Source organism: Cervus canadensis, chromosome 25 (genome assembly GCF_019320065.1).
Source record: "Cervus canadensis isolate Bull #8, Minnesota chromosome 25, ASM1932006v1, whole genome shotgun sequence".
NCBI lineage: Eukaryota > Metazoa > Chordata > Mammalia > Artiodactyla > Cervidae > Cervus > Cervus canadensis.
The window spans coordinates 23,960,955-23,976,632 of NC_057410.1; the positions used below are offsets into that span (position 1 = coordinate 23,960,955).

General features: G+C 45.3%; 1 protein-coding gene across 1 annotated transcript; it reads left to right on the plus strand.

Annotated features, from left to right (window-relative positions):
- Positions 1-1,272: 1,272 nt before the first annotated feature.
- CCDC184 (coiled-coil domain containing 184) lies at positions 1,273-3,653 on the plus strand. The gene has a single exon (XM_043447424.1). The coding sequence runs from the start codon at positions 1,839-1,841 to the stop codon at positions 2,424-2,426; it is 588 nt and encodes a 195-aa protein (XP_043303359.1). The 5' UTR covers positions 1,273-1,838; the 3' UTR covers positions 2,427-3,653.
- The last annotated feature ends 12,025 nt before the right edge of the window (positions 3,654-15,678 follow it).

Genomic DNA, 15,678 nt, shown 5'->3' on the forward strand with positions numbered 1-15,678 from the left:
CATCATTTATCTTCCCCAGATTTATTTCTTCTCGTGAACTTCATTTTTGGTTTCTGATCACTTGGCTTCTCCAATTTATTAAGGTCATTATTAGTATGCTGCTGCCCAGGTATTGTTTGCTTTTCAATCTGAAGTCATCTGTAAATATATTAAATTCAACTTTTCTTCCTCCTCCTCCTTTCCCCCTCCACTCCTCAAAAAGAGAAAGGAGTTGTCACAAAGGTTGAGACACTCAGCGCATGTCTGTACCTGAACGCCGGGCCTGAGGACAGGGAATTACCCTTACATAATCCCCCACACCGCCGGGCCTTCCCGCCATCCGTTCCACACATTGTCGACAGTTTACCCTTTCAACTGTGAGCGGACGCAGTGTTACTCAAAGTTAGAAATGATATTACCAAAAATTATCTAGTCCGATTCACTAACAGATGAGAAAAAGGATTTATTCAAGGTCTCTGAACTAATAAGTGGCCGAAACAAAATTGAATTCATGTCTCCTAAAATCCACTACCTGTGAGAGGGAGAGCTCTGGACAAGGGAATGGGACACAGTGGTTCTTGTTAAAACATTCATTCAACAAATGTACTGAGCATTTACTGAACTATGCGCCAGGTTCTATTTTAAGTGCTGGGGATTCCGTGCTGAAGGACACGGAGACAAAAATCTCTATTCTTACGGAGCTTTCTTTCTCAAAACTGAAGCACTTTGCCTCACCGTCCTGAAAGCACCCCCAGGGCCCTGGGTAGAAGCGATTGGGTCTCAAGTGGGAGGGAATTCCATCTTTTCTCGGCTTCGATACTACAGCGAGGGCTGATTTACTGCAGAAGCAGAAGGGAGTGACGGAAACCTCCGTAGTGCCCTCCTGCGCCTCTGCACCGCTAAGGCCGGGCGGGGCCGGCTCCAGGGCGCCGGCGCACCCAGCTCAAGTCTGGGTAATAGCATCGGCCTCTCTACCCTCTCTGCTTTCCTGCAGGAGGACAGAGAAGCAGGACTCGGCTGTAAAGCCATTCTCAGGGAAAGGACTGCGGGCAGGTGAAAATCCTTCCAAGGTAGTCTCGCTCGGTGTCTACCACTCAGACTAGGGGAGGGACGATGTCTCCCCGACCTGGGGATTTATGCAGCAAACTGCTCTCTCATGCTTCCCTATTAAACACTGCGGCCACACGCTCTTTCAGTCTCAGCTGAGGCCACTGCAGCGTCCCCTCCCCTCCCGCTCCACCCGCAAGCTCAGAATCCACAGCCTCACTGCAGCTTCCCAGCCGTCCTCCCTTTTCTGCTCCACTTCCTGGTTGCCATGGAGACACACGTCATTTACGTGCAGTGCGTCGCCTTGGAAACAGAGGAGCATCCGCGGCGCCGCTGGGAGACCCGCCCCTGTCACTTCCAACCACACTCGCGGGTGCTGCCCGTTAACGGCCAAGGGGAGTCCCGGGGTCGACCCGCTCCTGGCCTCGGCCTCAACCTCGGCCCGTGTGCGAGCGCTCCTGTGACCCAGGGAACCGGCGGGCACTTGACGCTCTTGGCGCCCAGAGGGCGGCGCTGACACGGGTGCAATTCAGGAGTCGAGGCAGGGCAGGGCGCTTTCGCCCCGGGGCGAGCCCGAGAGACGCCGGCCCTGGGACTGTAACCCGGTCTTGTTCCGCCGGCTCTTCTCGGCCTCCCTATATTCTGCCCGCATCCCCCGCCCGGGACTCACCTCTCCACCCCTGTCTGGAGCCTCCTCTTCCCTCGACTCCTCCCACCCCCTCCGGGCACCTCTCTCCCTCCCCGTACCTTCCCCCACCCCGAGGCCGGGCGGGACCGGACCCCGAGCCGCCACCGCCCGCTTCTGCCATTCAATGGAGGAAGGTCTGCTGGAGATCATGACCAAGGACGGCGGCGATATGCCGGCCCCTCTGGAGGTGTCCACCGTGCCCGCCGTGGGGGACGTGATCTCCGGCGAGTACAACGGCGGCATGAAGGAACTGATGGAGCACCTGAAGGCCCAGCTGCAGGCCCTGTTTGAGGACGTGAGGGCCATGCGGGGGGCCCTGGACGAGCAGGCCTCGCACATCCAGGTGCTCTCGGACGACGTATGCGCCAACCAGCGAGCCATCGTCTCCATGTGCCAGATTATGACCACCGCGCCCCGCCAGGGTGGCCTGGGCGTGGTCGGCAGCAAGGGGAGCTTCCCGGGCGCCCGCCGAGATCCGGAGACCCCTTCGCCTGGGATCGGGGACAGCGGTTTGCTGGGTCGCGATCCAGAGGACGAGGAGGACGACGATGAAGAAGAAAAGGAGATGCCCAGCTCCGCCACACCCACTAGTCACTGTGAGCGCCCGGAGAGCCCCTGTGCTGGCCTCCTGGGGGGGGACGGGCCACTTGTGGAGCCCCTCGATCTGCCCGACATTACCCTGCTGCAGCTGGAGGGCGAGGCCTCTCTGTGAGGGGACTCCGAGGGGGGCACTACTTTCCCCGGCTGACTTTGGGTTTCCGAGTGCATGAGGAGACTGAACGGCGCGATGCAGCGTGCTTCACTCCGACCGCTGCTCTTGTGGGTCAGGCAGAAGAGACTTCCTTGAGGAAGCATTTATAGGGTGAAGGACTTTGGGAGCATCAAGAATTCTTTCTGCCTCACCAAGCGAGAAGTAGCAAACTGCGGAAAGGTGAGGTTCCGGGAGAGGAAGCGCCCACCTCTGGACTCCCATCCAATCCCCTACCCTGCCCTTTCCCCCGCCCCAGCCAACAGGAGAACCCCTGACTTGTGTAAATAAAATTCTGCTTTTTCTATTCTGAAAAAGGACTTATCTAGGACTATGGCAAATCTCTAACGATTTACCTAGAAATTAAGGAATTGGGGGTATTCTGTTCTGGCAACAGAAAATTTACCCTTCTGATGAAATCCAAGCTATTCAGCGTTCTGCAGAAGCCTCTCCCCCTCACAGACCTCTGCGGCTGCTGATTGGTAAAAGAAGCTTGAGGAGGGAACTGCAGCCCTAGGAATCTGGGTGAATGGGGTTCCGAGGGCCCCTGGGCTGGGAGGAGCTGGCTCTGAATGTGCATGAAGACATTATAGCTCAACCTCTAGGATTTTGCATGCAGAGCGGATCCTGCCTTGTCACTGACTTCATCTGGGATTGCTTTATCCACTCACTGGGGCTTAGAGAACAAAGAGCCCAGTTCACAGGCAGAGACTTGGGGGGGGGGGTGCTCAGCAACAGCCCAGATTTAGGGGACATTTGAGGGACTCCTGGGGGCCGCAGCCAAAAACTGTCTCTCTCCTGGCTATACCTGCTTAACTTCAGTTCCTTTTCCTGTCAATACTTCCCTGCCCGCTGACTCTCGGTGTTGCCTCCATAATGTCTTGTGTGCGTTATGTGTGTTGACCTGTGTAGTAGTGTGTGAGCCCTGAGGGGCAGGGCTTGTGGCTCTGGTGTTAGGTTCAGGGGGCTTCAGAGCTTCTGTGAGCCCCAGGCTCTCATGACGCTTTCCCCTCTCCTCTTTCCCCCCACAACCAGGGCATGAAGCATGCGGCTGTCCTGAGGTTCCTAACTGATATGCCTCCCTCCCACCTCCTCAAGTGGTGACTTTGTGTGCCCTTCCTCTTCCTCCATGTATTCCTTCTCAATGCTTTCCTTGGTGTTAACCTTAATAAAGAGGCGTCATCTCCCCTCCTTGCTGACTGGTACTAGGGCAATGGCAGGGTGGGGCTTCTGGACCCACTGCATGGACACAGGCTTAGTGAGAACTACAGGGACCATGCCTCCCCTCTCTTCTTGCCTCTGGTTCCAAGGAGTTGACTGTCCCTGCCCTGACTGGGATATGCATTGCCATCTTTACCTGCTGTCACTTCCGTCCTGGACCTTGACCTCAAGCTGTACTGAGGAAGGAGAGGGTACATGTTGAGATTTCCCAAACAAGGGTTTTTTAGTAGCCAGCACTCCAGATGTGCAGGAGACTTCTTTTCAGTGGAGCACCTGGTTGCCAGGAGATGATTTCCAAACTGGAGTCCTGGCATGGTAGGCATGACTCCTGTTCCATGGGAGGGGTAGGGAGGGGGCATTGTTCAGGAGGGAATGCCTGGGATCTCTGGCAGTAGAGTGACACCTCACAAGGGAAACCACAAAAACTGCCTCAGGCCTCTAGTGGAGAATGCCGGTAAGGTGTTCCCCCCCACCGGAGCTTAGTCTGACATCAGCTCTAGTCTGCTCCCTTGGGCACTGGAGCCTTCCTAAGGCTGCTCCAAACAAAATTTGGGAGAATAATGAGCTGGGGTGCTGTGTGTGTGTGTGTATGCTTGCACCTACATATGTATGTATGTATGCCTGTAGGTATGTGTATATATGTATGTGTGTATGTGTGTTTCTGTGGCTGGTTGCTACAAAGATGTGGAAAGAGCACTGGCAATGAATCTCAGATCCAACAGTAAATGACTGCTTGAGACTCAGTTCTGTCTGTGTAAAATGGGGACAAAAATTGAGAAAAATAAGACACCTGAGAAATCTTGTGCAAATGTTTTCTTATAGCTCTCTTGGGATAGGGGGTGATGGTGTGTTGACTGGCTCCTCTGGGAAAACACAGTTATTTAGGGAAGGTTCTAGAAGTTCTTGTTTAATATAATCCTTCCCTACCTAAAGAACTCTTATCATTCAGGGCAGTCAAGGAGATGATGAGATTCCCAAGCTGACATGGACTTTCTTCATAAATGTCATGTAATTATGGGTCAAAAAGGTCTAAAGCCAACTTTTGTACACATAAGATGACCAGAGGATGGCTTGAGTTGTGCAGTGGTTAGGGAATATGTGCTGGGGCCTTAGAGAGGGCAGCTAAAGTATATTAGTGAGGAAGTGTCCCTCAGGACTGGAAGATAGTTTTCTGTTACAGTTCCAGCATTCAGCACCAAAAACAATGATAGCCATCATATATTGAACACTTACTCTGTGCCATTGTGCCCAATTTTATATCCCAATGACCATATGAAGTAGGCACTATTATTATTTTTACTTAACAGTTCCAGAAATAGACTCCAAGACTTAGTCAAGGTCATACAGCTAGTACTTTGCATAACCAGGACTTAAACCAGGTCTTCTGAGTTAACCCTAGATGGGAACCCACTCCACTAATTGCTCTATTATTTCATCTTCAGAGAAGGGAATCCTTTATGTCCTCAGTCAAGAGTCTTAAGAGTCCTGAAAAGGAAGTAATGTTAGTTTTACTCGGTTTTTATCTTCTCAGTTGGAACAAGTAATTCCCGATCTGGTTTTGGTTAGTGACCTTTCAGAGGCTAGTGGGTGATAATACAATAATGGCACAGAGAAGATGGCCTTCTGCACATGCTTCTTTAGAGGAAGAAGCTGATGTTCCCAGATATTCCCTGACACAGCCCCATTCTTATGCCTCTCCCCTGTTGCCTGTAGCTCAGATTCTGCAGAGTATGATGTGAATCTCAAGGCAGCTTAGCCCTTCAGCACCTGTAGAATGGTCTGGTTGAGCCCTTTAACCCTTGATGCCAATTCAATTCTTCCTATGCCTACTATCCAAAATGTGTCATCAGTCCCTTAGCTCAGGGCCCCCAGAATGTCTCTAGTGATTCCTCTCAAGTCCAAATAGGTAAAAATCTCCCCAGAAAAAGCAATTCTTCAACTGTCTCCAGTGACCTGCACCAGCATCGCAGAGGGACACAGCACAGGTTTCTCTCCCACCTCCTTCCTCCCTTCTTCAGACTCCCCACTCTCCTCTGGAATTTCTTCTTTATAATGCATCTGATGAATCAGTTTCACATGAGATTTCTAACCTGGAACTCGTGCATGGGATCACTGTTGAATTTCAGGGGGCCACAACCCCTTGAAATTGGATGCAAAACCATGTCTGTATAGTCTCTAGAGAGATCTATTATTTCAATTTAATTCTAAATGGTAAGAATTAAGTAAAAAGTTAAGAACCACTTAACTATTAATAAATGGTAATGAGGCTTTTTAATTTGAAAAATACCAAAGAAGAAATGACCCTGCCTGAACTGATACACCTTTGCCTCCTGGGGCCTCTAGAGTATTTCCTATACTGAATTGAAGTCTGCATAAATCTGATTACTCACCACTTATTCAACAAATTCAAATTATATTGACACCCATTAGAATGTGCTAAGAATCTTGTCTACCATTACATCCAAGTCTTTGAGTACTTGGGAGTTTGTCAGAGCACTGCTGATGTGTGGCAGTGAGGTGACGGTCCCCCCATCCCTATAGCTTTGTGCTGCACTTCAGGTCTGAGCTCAACGCAAAGCTGCCTGTAAGTAATCACAATTCTTTCTCTTTCTGGCACTCCTATCTCACGTTAGGAAATCTCTCAGGGTTAGCTCTGAATCTCAAAATGAAAACATACAACTTCATAGAAATAAACTATAAGTTTAGCATGGTGCAACTAAAATCTGTTCTAGAGAAATCATTATTTTTCTAAGAAGCAAACTGGCTTGCAACATAAATATACAGTTTTAGGTGGCCTCAATTTCACCAGAGTATGGTCTCAGCTTGATATGTATAACAAAATGGCTCATCTAGAAGTATTCCCAGAACTAGGGGACAGTTCTTTCCCAGATATATTTGAGTCTAATACTTCTTACAAGACAGAAAACTGCTTGCATCTTTGAAAAGGCAGGTTTTTCTAAGCATCTTTCGCCATCTATATGCCTAGGAATAGAAATTCAGCCAAGATACTCTGTTGGAATAAGAAATGATATGTAAAAGTACAAGAGGAATATTTTTAAAAGTTGAGGTTTAGTTGATTTACAGTATAGAAAGAGAATTCTTGAATTTTTCATTCCAGCTACCATCCACTCCACAGTCACCCCGCTGCCCCTCACCTCTAGATTGTCCCAAGGTGAATTCCCTCAAAGAAATATAGTTTCTGCTTGGAAGCACTGTGCTTTAGACTGAAACCTGCTCTATAAGTAATGCTGTAATGGTGCCATCTAGTGAGTAATAGGGACATTACAAGGGGACCCTCAAAGTAAATTTATGATTTTCAATTCAGCAAGCACCAGCAAACGCTTACTGAAGTCCTGGCTCTGCCAAATAGTGGGTGGCGAGGACAGAAAGGGAACTGAATAAATAGGATGTATTTAAAGGATATAAAAGCCAACTGCAATGAACTCCTAAATGGCCTTGGCCTCCCACACACCCATAACCCTTAATATTGATTTTTCTAAATCAAAGCTCTGAATATTCATTTTCCTAAACCACAGCTGTGAATGTTCATTCTCCTCAGAAATCTGCATCATGTCCCATTATTTCCTGAATTAAGCATAAAATACAGGGCGGGGGGGGGTAGTCAAACTCCCCAATCAGGTCCTGGCATACTTTTAAACCCAAACATTTCATTTCCCAGGTACCTTTTCTAGACCCCATAACATCAGCCGCAAACCTGTATCATCCAGTCAGCTAGAAATGATTCCCTAAGGTATCACAGATCTTTTAATCTCTGGATGAATAACCTAGACGTGTCCCTGTGTCCCCCTGAATCTTGATTCCATTTCTTTTATCATTCTTCCCAAATGCAGCCAGGTCCAAATTTCTCCTTCAGAAAAGGAAATTCTGCAGACTTGATCACCTGCACCAGCTCTCATGGGATGTACTGCAAGGCTGCTTTACTCTCCTCTCCCTTATGCTACCTGTAATGGGTATCTCCAGAAAGAGTATGCAAAAAACTTTTTGATTATGAAATTTGTGCTTTTATTTCTAGGAATTGGGTTCATAGCTTTCATAAAATTCCTAAAGCCAGAAAGGGTTAATAAACCCTTGAATCAGAATGTGCTATTCATCATTCTCTAGAAATGCCCATATTCCTGAAGCTAATTTTTTGCTATTATTCCTACTCCATCTCATCTCCGTCAGTTGGAATCCTATCAGTTTTTTGAGGCCCTTCTCAAAGGCTACTTCTTCCATGCATCCTTTCCTAATGTGATCTCTTTCTTTCTTAAACATACAAATCTTTTTGTTTATACCTCTTTGAGGGACACTTACTCTATTTTCCCTAACTTCTACTATTCTTTATGCTTGTTATTCCCCCTTCCAAATTATGAATATCTTTAGAGCTGGAACTGCCTTCTAATTTTTATAGTCGCTGAATCTTATTATATTGACTTTAAGGCAGTACTGATTGTGTGGGATGTCATTATTTTAGGTACCATAAAGAAAGAGAAAATACTGCCAATTCAACTATCACCATGCTTTCTTATAACATACTTTACAGTTTCTTATTTAAAGAGCTTATTTAGAAAATGAACTTTTTAATATCACTAAAGTGTCTAAATGTGTCTTAAATAGACAGATGGAAAATTACAGGATTTTAGAGCTGAGAAAAAGGTCACTATTTCTTAGAGTCTTCAAAATGTTATTGCTGAAAGAAACCTTAGTGATGATCATATTGCCACTTTATGTATAACTCCTTATGTCTGAAGAGACTACTCATACCTCTTAGTAATCTGATTAAATCTGGCCCAAATTCCAATTCCAAAATCTGGGAATTCCACAGCATGCAATACAGTTTCTGCATGTTTTATGGTCTATTGTGCTTCTCCTTCCCTCTGCATCCACACCCCCAAAGTCATGCAAGCTGCCTCCTTATCAATTACAGGCCACATAAAACAGCATTTTCACTAGAAATTTCAACAAGAAATATGATCTTACTAGGCATATAAAAATTTTGCTGTAAACTTGAATACACACACACACACACACACACACATTCACACACATGCAAGAATAGGGGAGAGATCACAAGGAAAGTTCCCACTGAAGAGCTTATGCCTTTCACAGGCTCCTCCACCCTATCCTTCTCTTGCTGTCTTCCCACTCCTGCCTGTTATTCTTACAGAAAAACAAGCAAATTCTTTTGCTTATAAAATAGTTTCTCTCACACCTAGACCTTTTGGTCAGGGGAATTTACCTTATTTCTATCTCAACTACTTCATAAAAATGTATCTTATCCTTTTAAGAGGGTTTGTAGTGAATAAACATTATATCATCGGTTATAACTAAAGTATTAGATGGAATGACATGTGCAAACTTGCACAATCAATGACAGCATTACAACCAGAATCATGTTTGTCTGAAATCAGGGTTTTTCCCCTTATTAAATGGTTCTGCATCTTACTCTGCTCTAAGTAGTTACAATATGCTAAGCGAAGCTTATGGTGGCTTGGAGTTTACTTTGAGAATAAAAAGGGAAATTCAAAATTCATTTTTGAGTAGGTAAATAATTCTTATCAGGATGATGGAAAAATACATCCAAGAAGGGGACCATGACTGAGTCAATCTACCAGCAAGTATTTACCAATTGCCTACCTTGTCTCATGGAAAGTGATAGGCACAGGGGCAGACTCCAAGAAGTCAAGTCCATGTCCTTACCTTGCTCACAGCCTAAAGATGAGGGAATGATATGTTCTTGAATTGGAATAGTGTTTTTCAGAAAATTTTTTCTATGAGCAATGTTAACTGAATTAAGAGCACTTCAGTTTCAAAATGGGAATGAAGTGTGTGTGTGTGTTTGTGTGTGTGTGTGTGTGTGTGTTGGGAGTCGATGGGTGGGAGGGGATGACAAGATAAAATGGAGAAAACAGTGAAAAAAATGTTCACAAAATTTTATACTACAGAGGACATCAAATATAACACTGGAAGAAAAGCAGTAGCTGAGGTGGCATCCCATAATTCTCTTGAAAAAGTAAGTAGAAAAGGGTTGGACAAAAAAGTACATATGGCCTCTATACCAGTGCTCAAAGTACAAGTGATATAAAATATAACTTGAGTTTTTACACAGTGAGGAAAATAAAATGTCATGTACATAAAGAAACTTGGTAGGATGAGGCCTACCAAGCTTTCTATGCCTGAAGAAAGGTGCAGTTCATTGTTCCGAAGAAACAGAACTGGGTTCTGATGTACAACTGGAAAGGAAAGGCCAGTCAAGTGACACATACCACATATTTGTGGGGAACTTGCTTCTGAGACAGAAGTAGCTTCTTTGCTATGATCTACAGAAAGTCAGCCCTGGCCCTCAGTATTTGTAAAATTCAGAATGGAAAGGAGGGGAGGGAAGGAAGGAAAGAAAAAAGAGATTTAAAGGAGTAGGAGGAATAAAAACAAAAGAAATGATAGAAAGTCAAAGTAGTACTTTACATCAAGAAAATAGAGTCTTTTATGGGATTTTATGTCTTTGAGAGTGGAAAGAAGAAAGGAATTATTTAGGTGAAGATAAAGGAGAAGAAAATAAGTAATATCATTGGAAGAATGTGCTGGAGCCTGTCAAAACAGATAAACTGGATTATAGGTTCCAGGAACAAATCCTGAAACTGGCATAAAGCCAAAATCCAGGACTGAGGGGTATGTTGATTTAGTGTAATAGCATCTTTCATAAGGAAGAGGATGGCAGAGAAGAGTCTGCAACTCAAGGTCTAATTTTGACCCCAAAAGATGAATTTCATCAAGTGGAATGAGAGTGAAGGAAATCTTGAAAGACAGTACTAGGCCATTTTAGTTCTCCCTGGTAGCCAAGGACGTAAGGTGAGATGTGTGTCCAGGATTACAGGAAGCTTAACTTCAAATAGTTAAATGATACAATTTTCATAACCTGAGATTAAATGGGAGACAAGGCTAAAGGAACATGTGATTCTCGTAAGAATAAAACTCAGTCAATGCAAATATTCTGGAGTCCAATGAAGAGGAGTTGATGCAAGCATTACAGAGATGCCTCCAGTGAACTCAGATTTAGAGATGCCAGGCACAGAGGAGGCATAACTAAGAGAGTAGTCCACATGTGTCAATGCTTTCAAAAGCACAAATCATAAGGCAAAAACTGAGGAATTTGATTACAAAACAATTAAAGATTTATGTTCTATAAAGGGCACTATGGACAAAGACAGTAGGCAGAAGGTAAAATGAAGAAAATATGTGCTTTGTCTAAAACCAACAAAGATGTAATATCATCCTAGAATATATATGGAACTCCTGCAAAGGAACAGGAAAAAGACAGTAACCCGATAGGAAAAAAAAGGTTCAAATAATATCAACAGGCAATTTACAGAACAGAAAACACTAACATGGATATGGAAATTTGATCAAAATCATTAGTAATCAAATACAAATTAAAGCAACAATGAGATATCAATTCACATCTATCAAAAGAGCAAAAATCAGGAATCCATATAATTACTAATGTCAGAATGTAGAAATGTAGAAACTTGCACTGCTGCAAGACTGATCTCATCACTTCTGGAAAGCAAATTAGTATAACTTGGATACATTAAATAGACTGATATGGCCCAGCAATTCCTCTCCTAAGAAATATAAAACAGATTCCTTACAAGTCTAGTAGGGGACTAATAGGAAAATGCTCTTAGGATATTTGTAGTGGAGGGGAGTTGGGGGCAACGTGGGTGTTCATCGGTGGAGACATGGATAGACACAACATTGTGAGTGAATACTGCACATCATGGAATAGCAGGCATCAAACTGAAGCAACAGATTAAATGCTAGCCCTTGGTAGCGTGGAGGGAGATGAAAAACGGTGCTCAGTGAAAAAGTAAGGCACAGAATGAGACATACAACAGTAGCTTTGGAGTACATTTAAGAATACATGCCTACAAAATATTTTCCGAGGGCATATTTAAACACAATTCTAAACACTAGACACGTCTTCCTCAGTGGTTCAGCTGGTAAAGAACCTGTCTGCCAATGCAGGAGATACATGAGACTCCAGTTCCATCCGTGAGTAGGGAAGATCCCCTGAAGAACGGAATGGCTATCATTGGCTGAATCCAATAGAAAGTCAGAGGTAAGGGAATCTGTTGATGTGGTCCATACAGCTTAGCCTCAAAGCCCAGAGCTGGGTGAAGAGGGTAAGAAATTAAACTGAAGAGAGAAATAGCTATCTAGGTCTTTAGACTGGAAAATAAAAATAAACACGTGTAATAAGATTTGAAATCCCAAAATGAGATTTTTAAGGGTGTTCTGGGAGGCTCTAGGTATGTTTAATTTCCATGTCCTGGGTCAGCCATATATATTAAACTGATTACTTTAAGTCACTAATTATGGTGCCTTTGGATTTTCCTTGAAGATCCAGGGCTTTGGACACTGACACTCTACTCCTATCAGAACAGCTTTGCTTTTATTTGGTTACTATATCAGGAGTCTGCTTAAGATTTCACTGAGGAATCAGAGCTATAGCACCACCTATCTATAGTCAGGCAATGTGCTATGAACTCAAAAATGAATCTCAGACTAGTGGGGAAGACAGAAAAGTAAATTACAGTACAGGGTCAGGAAAAAAAACATGAAAGGACCGTAAAGAAAGTCCAGTGAACCCAGAAGGGTCAAGGGAGCAAGGAAGGTTTCCTGGAACCTGTAACTGAAAAGTGAGGTAAAGAAGCTCAGAGAACACTGCCGTTGTCCAAAGGAGGGAAGAAGAACGCAACAGTTACGCAACTCTCTGAAACGGGCGATGTCTCCTGGAAAGAACGAGGTTACAGATTCGCGGAGAAGGATGGGAGCTAAGGTAACTGCACGTGATACGCAAAGATCTACTCAAGCCAGCCTCTAGCCTTGCTCCGCCCCCATCCCATCTCATCCTTCGTCAAAGGGGCGTGGCATTTCAACAAAGGCACTCAGCTGGGAGGGTATCCCAACCCTGAGGCCCGCGTCACCAGCGCGGGCGGGCGGCTGCGGAGTCTCCCGGAAAAGCTGGTATCTCCCAGAGTGGTGTGGTTCGGGCTCTCCAGCCCCGGAGGGGAGGCTAAGGCGAAGGCGCTCATTGGTTGCTATAGCGGCGATCTAAGACGCTGGGGGAAGTTGATTGGCCGCAGGTTCGCAGCGCGGGCCACGCCCACCCCTTCCGGCGGCTGCAATCGGGTCAGGGCCCCAAGGCCTGCTGGGTAGTTTAGTGGTGCGGCGCCGAAGGGGGCTAGGAAACATGGCGCTGACTTTAGATGAAAAGAACCTGGGGCCGGGCTACAGCTGAGGGCAGGCTGAGCCAGGACTCTGGGTAGAATTCCTGGCTTTCCCTCCCACGGTCCCTGGGCCGGGGTGTGGTAACCTTAGAGCGTGGTCGTGCGGTCCGGCGACTAGTGGCTTCGCATTGGAAGAGGAGTAGGGATGCGCATTTCGGGATGGCTTTTAGTTAATGCATTTACAGGAGTTTTCGCGGACCCTGTGGGCTCTTCTTGTGCCACCCGGGACCAGGGCAGAGACTGTGGCGGGGGAAACGCTGCCAGGGCGGCGGCTTCTCTTCCGCTAAGGCCAGCTCCCCACCATGCCTAGGTTCCCGTTTGAGGCCGGGGCTCTTTGGACCTCGGGACCTTGAACCAGAAAGTGCGTTGCTTAGAGAAGACAGTTCCAGGTCACGCAGCCTGATTTTTCAACATTCCTGGCCACACTGGCCTGTTGTCATACACGTTGAACGAACCATTTTAATGACGAATCAGGCAGTTCCTTTTTCCTGGAATTCTAAGTCCGTGGCAATGCCACACCCATTTTCTGTCTGTCAATTCACTTTGTTGTTCAGTCGCCAAATTGTGAGGACTCTGCTACCCCATGGACTGTAGAACGCCAAGCTCCCCTCTCCTCCAGTATCTCCTGGAGTTTTTTCAAATTCATGTCCATTGAGTCCGTGATGCTATAACCATCTCCTCCTCTGCTGCACTCTTCTTTTGCCCTTAGTGTTTCCCAGCACCAGGGTCTTTTCCAGGGCGTCTGCTCTCCGCAACAGGTGGCCCACAGTTTCAGCAACAGCCCTTTCAATGAATATTCAGGGTTGATTTTAATTCACTACTTATTCTTTGAGGCATAATTCTAGTATCACTTCCTCAGTATAAAGATTGCCCCATTCTTGGGGATAGTTATTTGACTACCTCTTAAGGAGTGCGTGCTCGGGAAGTGCTGACCAGTTGGAAAAAACTAAGCCTTTTGAAATGCGCAGTGAATTTGAGCAAATTAACTTCTATGGTCCTCAGTTTTGCTTCCCAAAATGGAGGTAGTACTATTAAAGGGTTTTGTGAAGTTTAAATCTGTTAAAACCTTAAGTGCTTAATTGTTGTGAGTGCTGTCTGTCATTCCAAAGTACTCTGGGTAAGAGCAATTGCCACTCACAGGCCTAAGATCCCCCTACTGCAGCTCATACTCTCCAGCCACTTGTTTGACCAGCCTTGAATTAGTCTCCTTCCTACTGCAGTAGCTTTAAGGAAAGTCTTTCTTGCCTGCTTCACTTTGCCTTGGTGTAGTTTTTCTTTGATAATGTAAATGTTTCGGTTCTGTGTTTATTGTTTCTTCTTGATGACAGTGGTGCTCCTTTCTTGCTGCCTGAGTAGTGCAGCTCATGTGTTCTCTGTTATCTAGATATTCACCAATTGGACTCAGAGGAGTAGAGCTTTGTGGGGTGAAGGGTAGTTAGTATGTGATGTCAGGATGTGAAAAGGGTTGTATCACTATATCTATTTGAGGGCATCCCAAGTGAGGTGCTTTCATCTCAAGGAAGTAGCATTAGAAAACAAAGCACAGGCCTATGCCCCGTTCTTTCCTATCTGTTATGAAAGGGGTATGAGAAGGAGGCAATTTGCAAAGAAAGAGAACAGCTGAGAATATTTTGCCCTTTCAAGGGACACTGGGTTTCATGAAGAAGAGAAGCTAAGCCAAGAGAGGAAGGGTTGCAAATTAAGCAAGCCATCTGCAGTGGTGGAGGTAGTGTGGAGACAATATATCAGGAATGGAGTGGACCCACTTACCATAAGGAAATAAGGTGGAATAGTACTGAATTGGAATGAAAAGAAAGATGGTTGAGAAAAATAGGCAGTAGGGAAAGGGGAGTTGTTTAGGAGTATGGGTAACAGGGAAGGAAACTGGTAGTCTGAGAAGCTTGGTAGAGGTACTCACTATTGGGTTGGCCAAAAAATGTTCATTCAGGTCTTTCCATAATGGAAAAACCTGAACAAACTTTTTGGCCAAACCAATACTTGAATCTAAAGAGCAATATCAAATAGTCATGTGCTTAGGAAAACTAAAGGACTGAGGAAGAGGAGATTTGACACCCGGCCTCTCCTGCTTGCCCTTCCCTAACATACAGAAGCATAAACATAACACCAAATGCAGCTACACATTCTCCCTCATGGGCTAGTGGAGGCAAACACGATAAAGTTCAGGCTGATGATGCCTAGTTTTTCTATTTCTTCTTTTCTCTAACTTCTTTGATGTCAACTGCTCCCTAATAACCTTTTTCTTTTTTCTTCCTCTACTGTTTCTCATATAGAAGCAGACTGGATGAGGGCAGATTCAGGAAGTGAGAATGAAATGTGAGGAAGAAAAACAGCTTAAGTTGAAAGAAACAGTTTACTCCTAAATGTCTAGGCAGAACTCAGACTGGGAAGAGCATATAAAAGTGCTATACAAAGAAAATGAAATGGAATTAAGTGTACTTATGTGTTATAGATCCTGTTATGACAACTTAGAAGAAAATTACTCAGGAAGGTCTCCAAGTCTCTCCTGAAAGAGGTAAGAGAACACAGTGCTTAAAGGTACATCAGACAGATGAGCATTAGACATTAATAGGAACTTCCAGGCCTGATGCTGGTGCAAAGAAACCTATGAATGCTCTTTCATGGAACCTCTCAGCACAGGAAAGTTATCCAATTCTCAGGACTGGAGGAGGAAGCTACCCCTCCAG

Coding starts and splice junctions, on each gene's coding strand:
- CCDC184 (XM_043447424.1), top strand. CDS start 1,839: ATGGAGGAAGGTCTGCTGGAGATCATGACCAAGGACGGCGGCGATATG.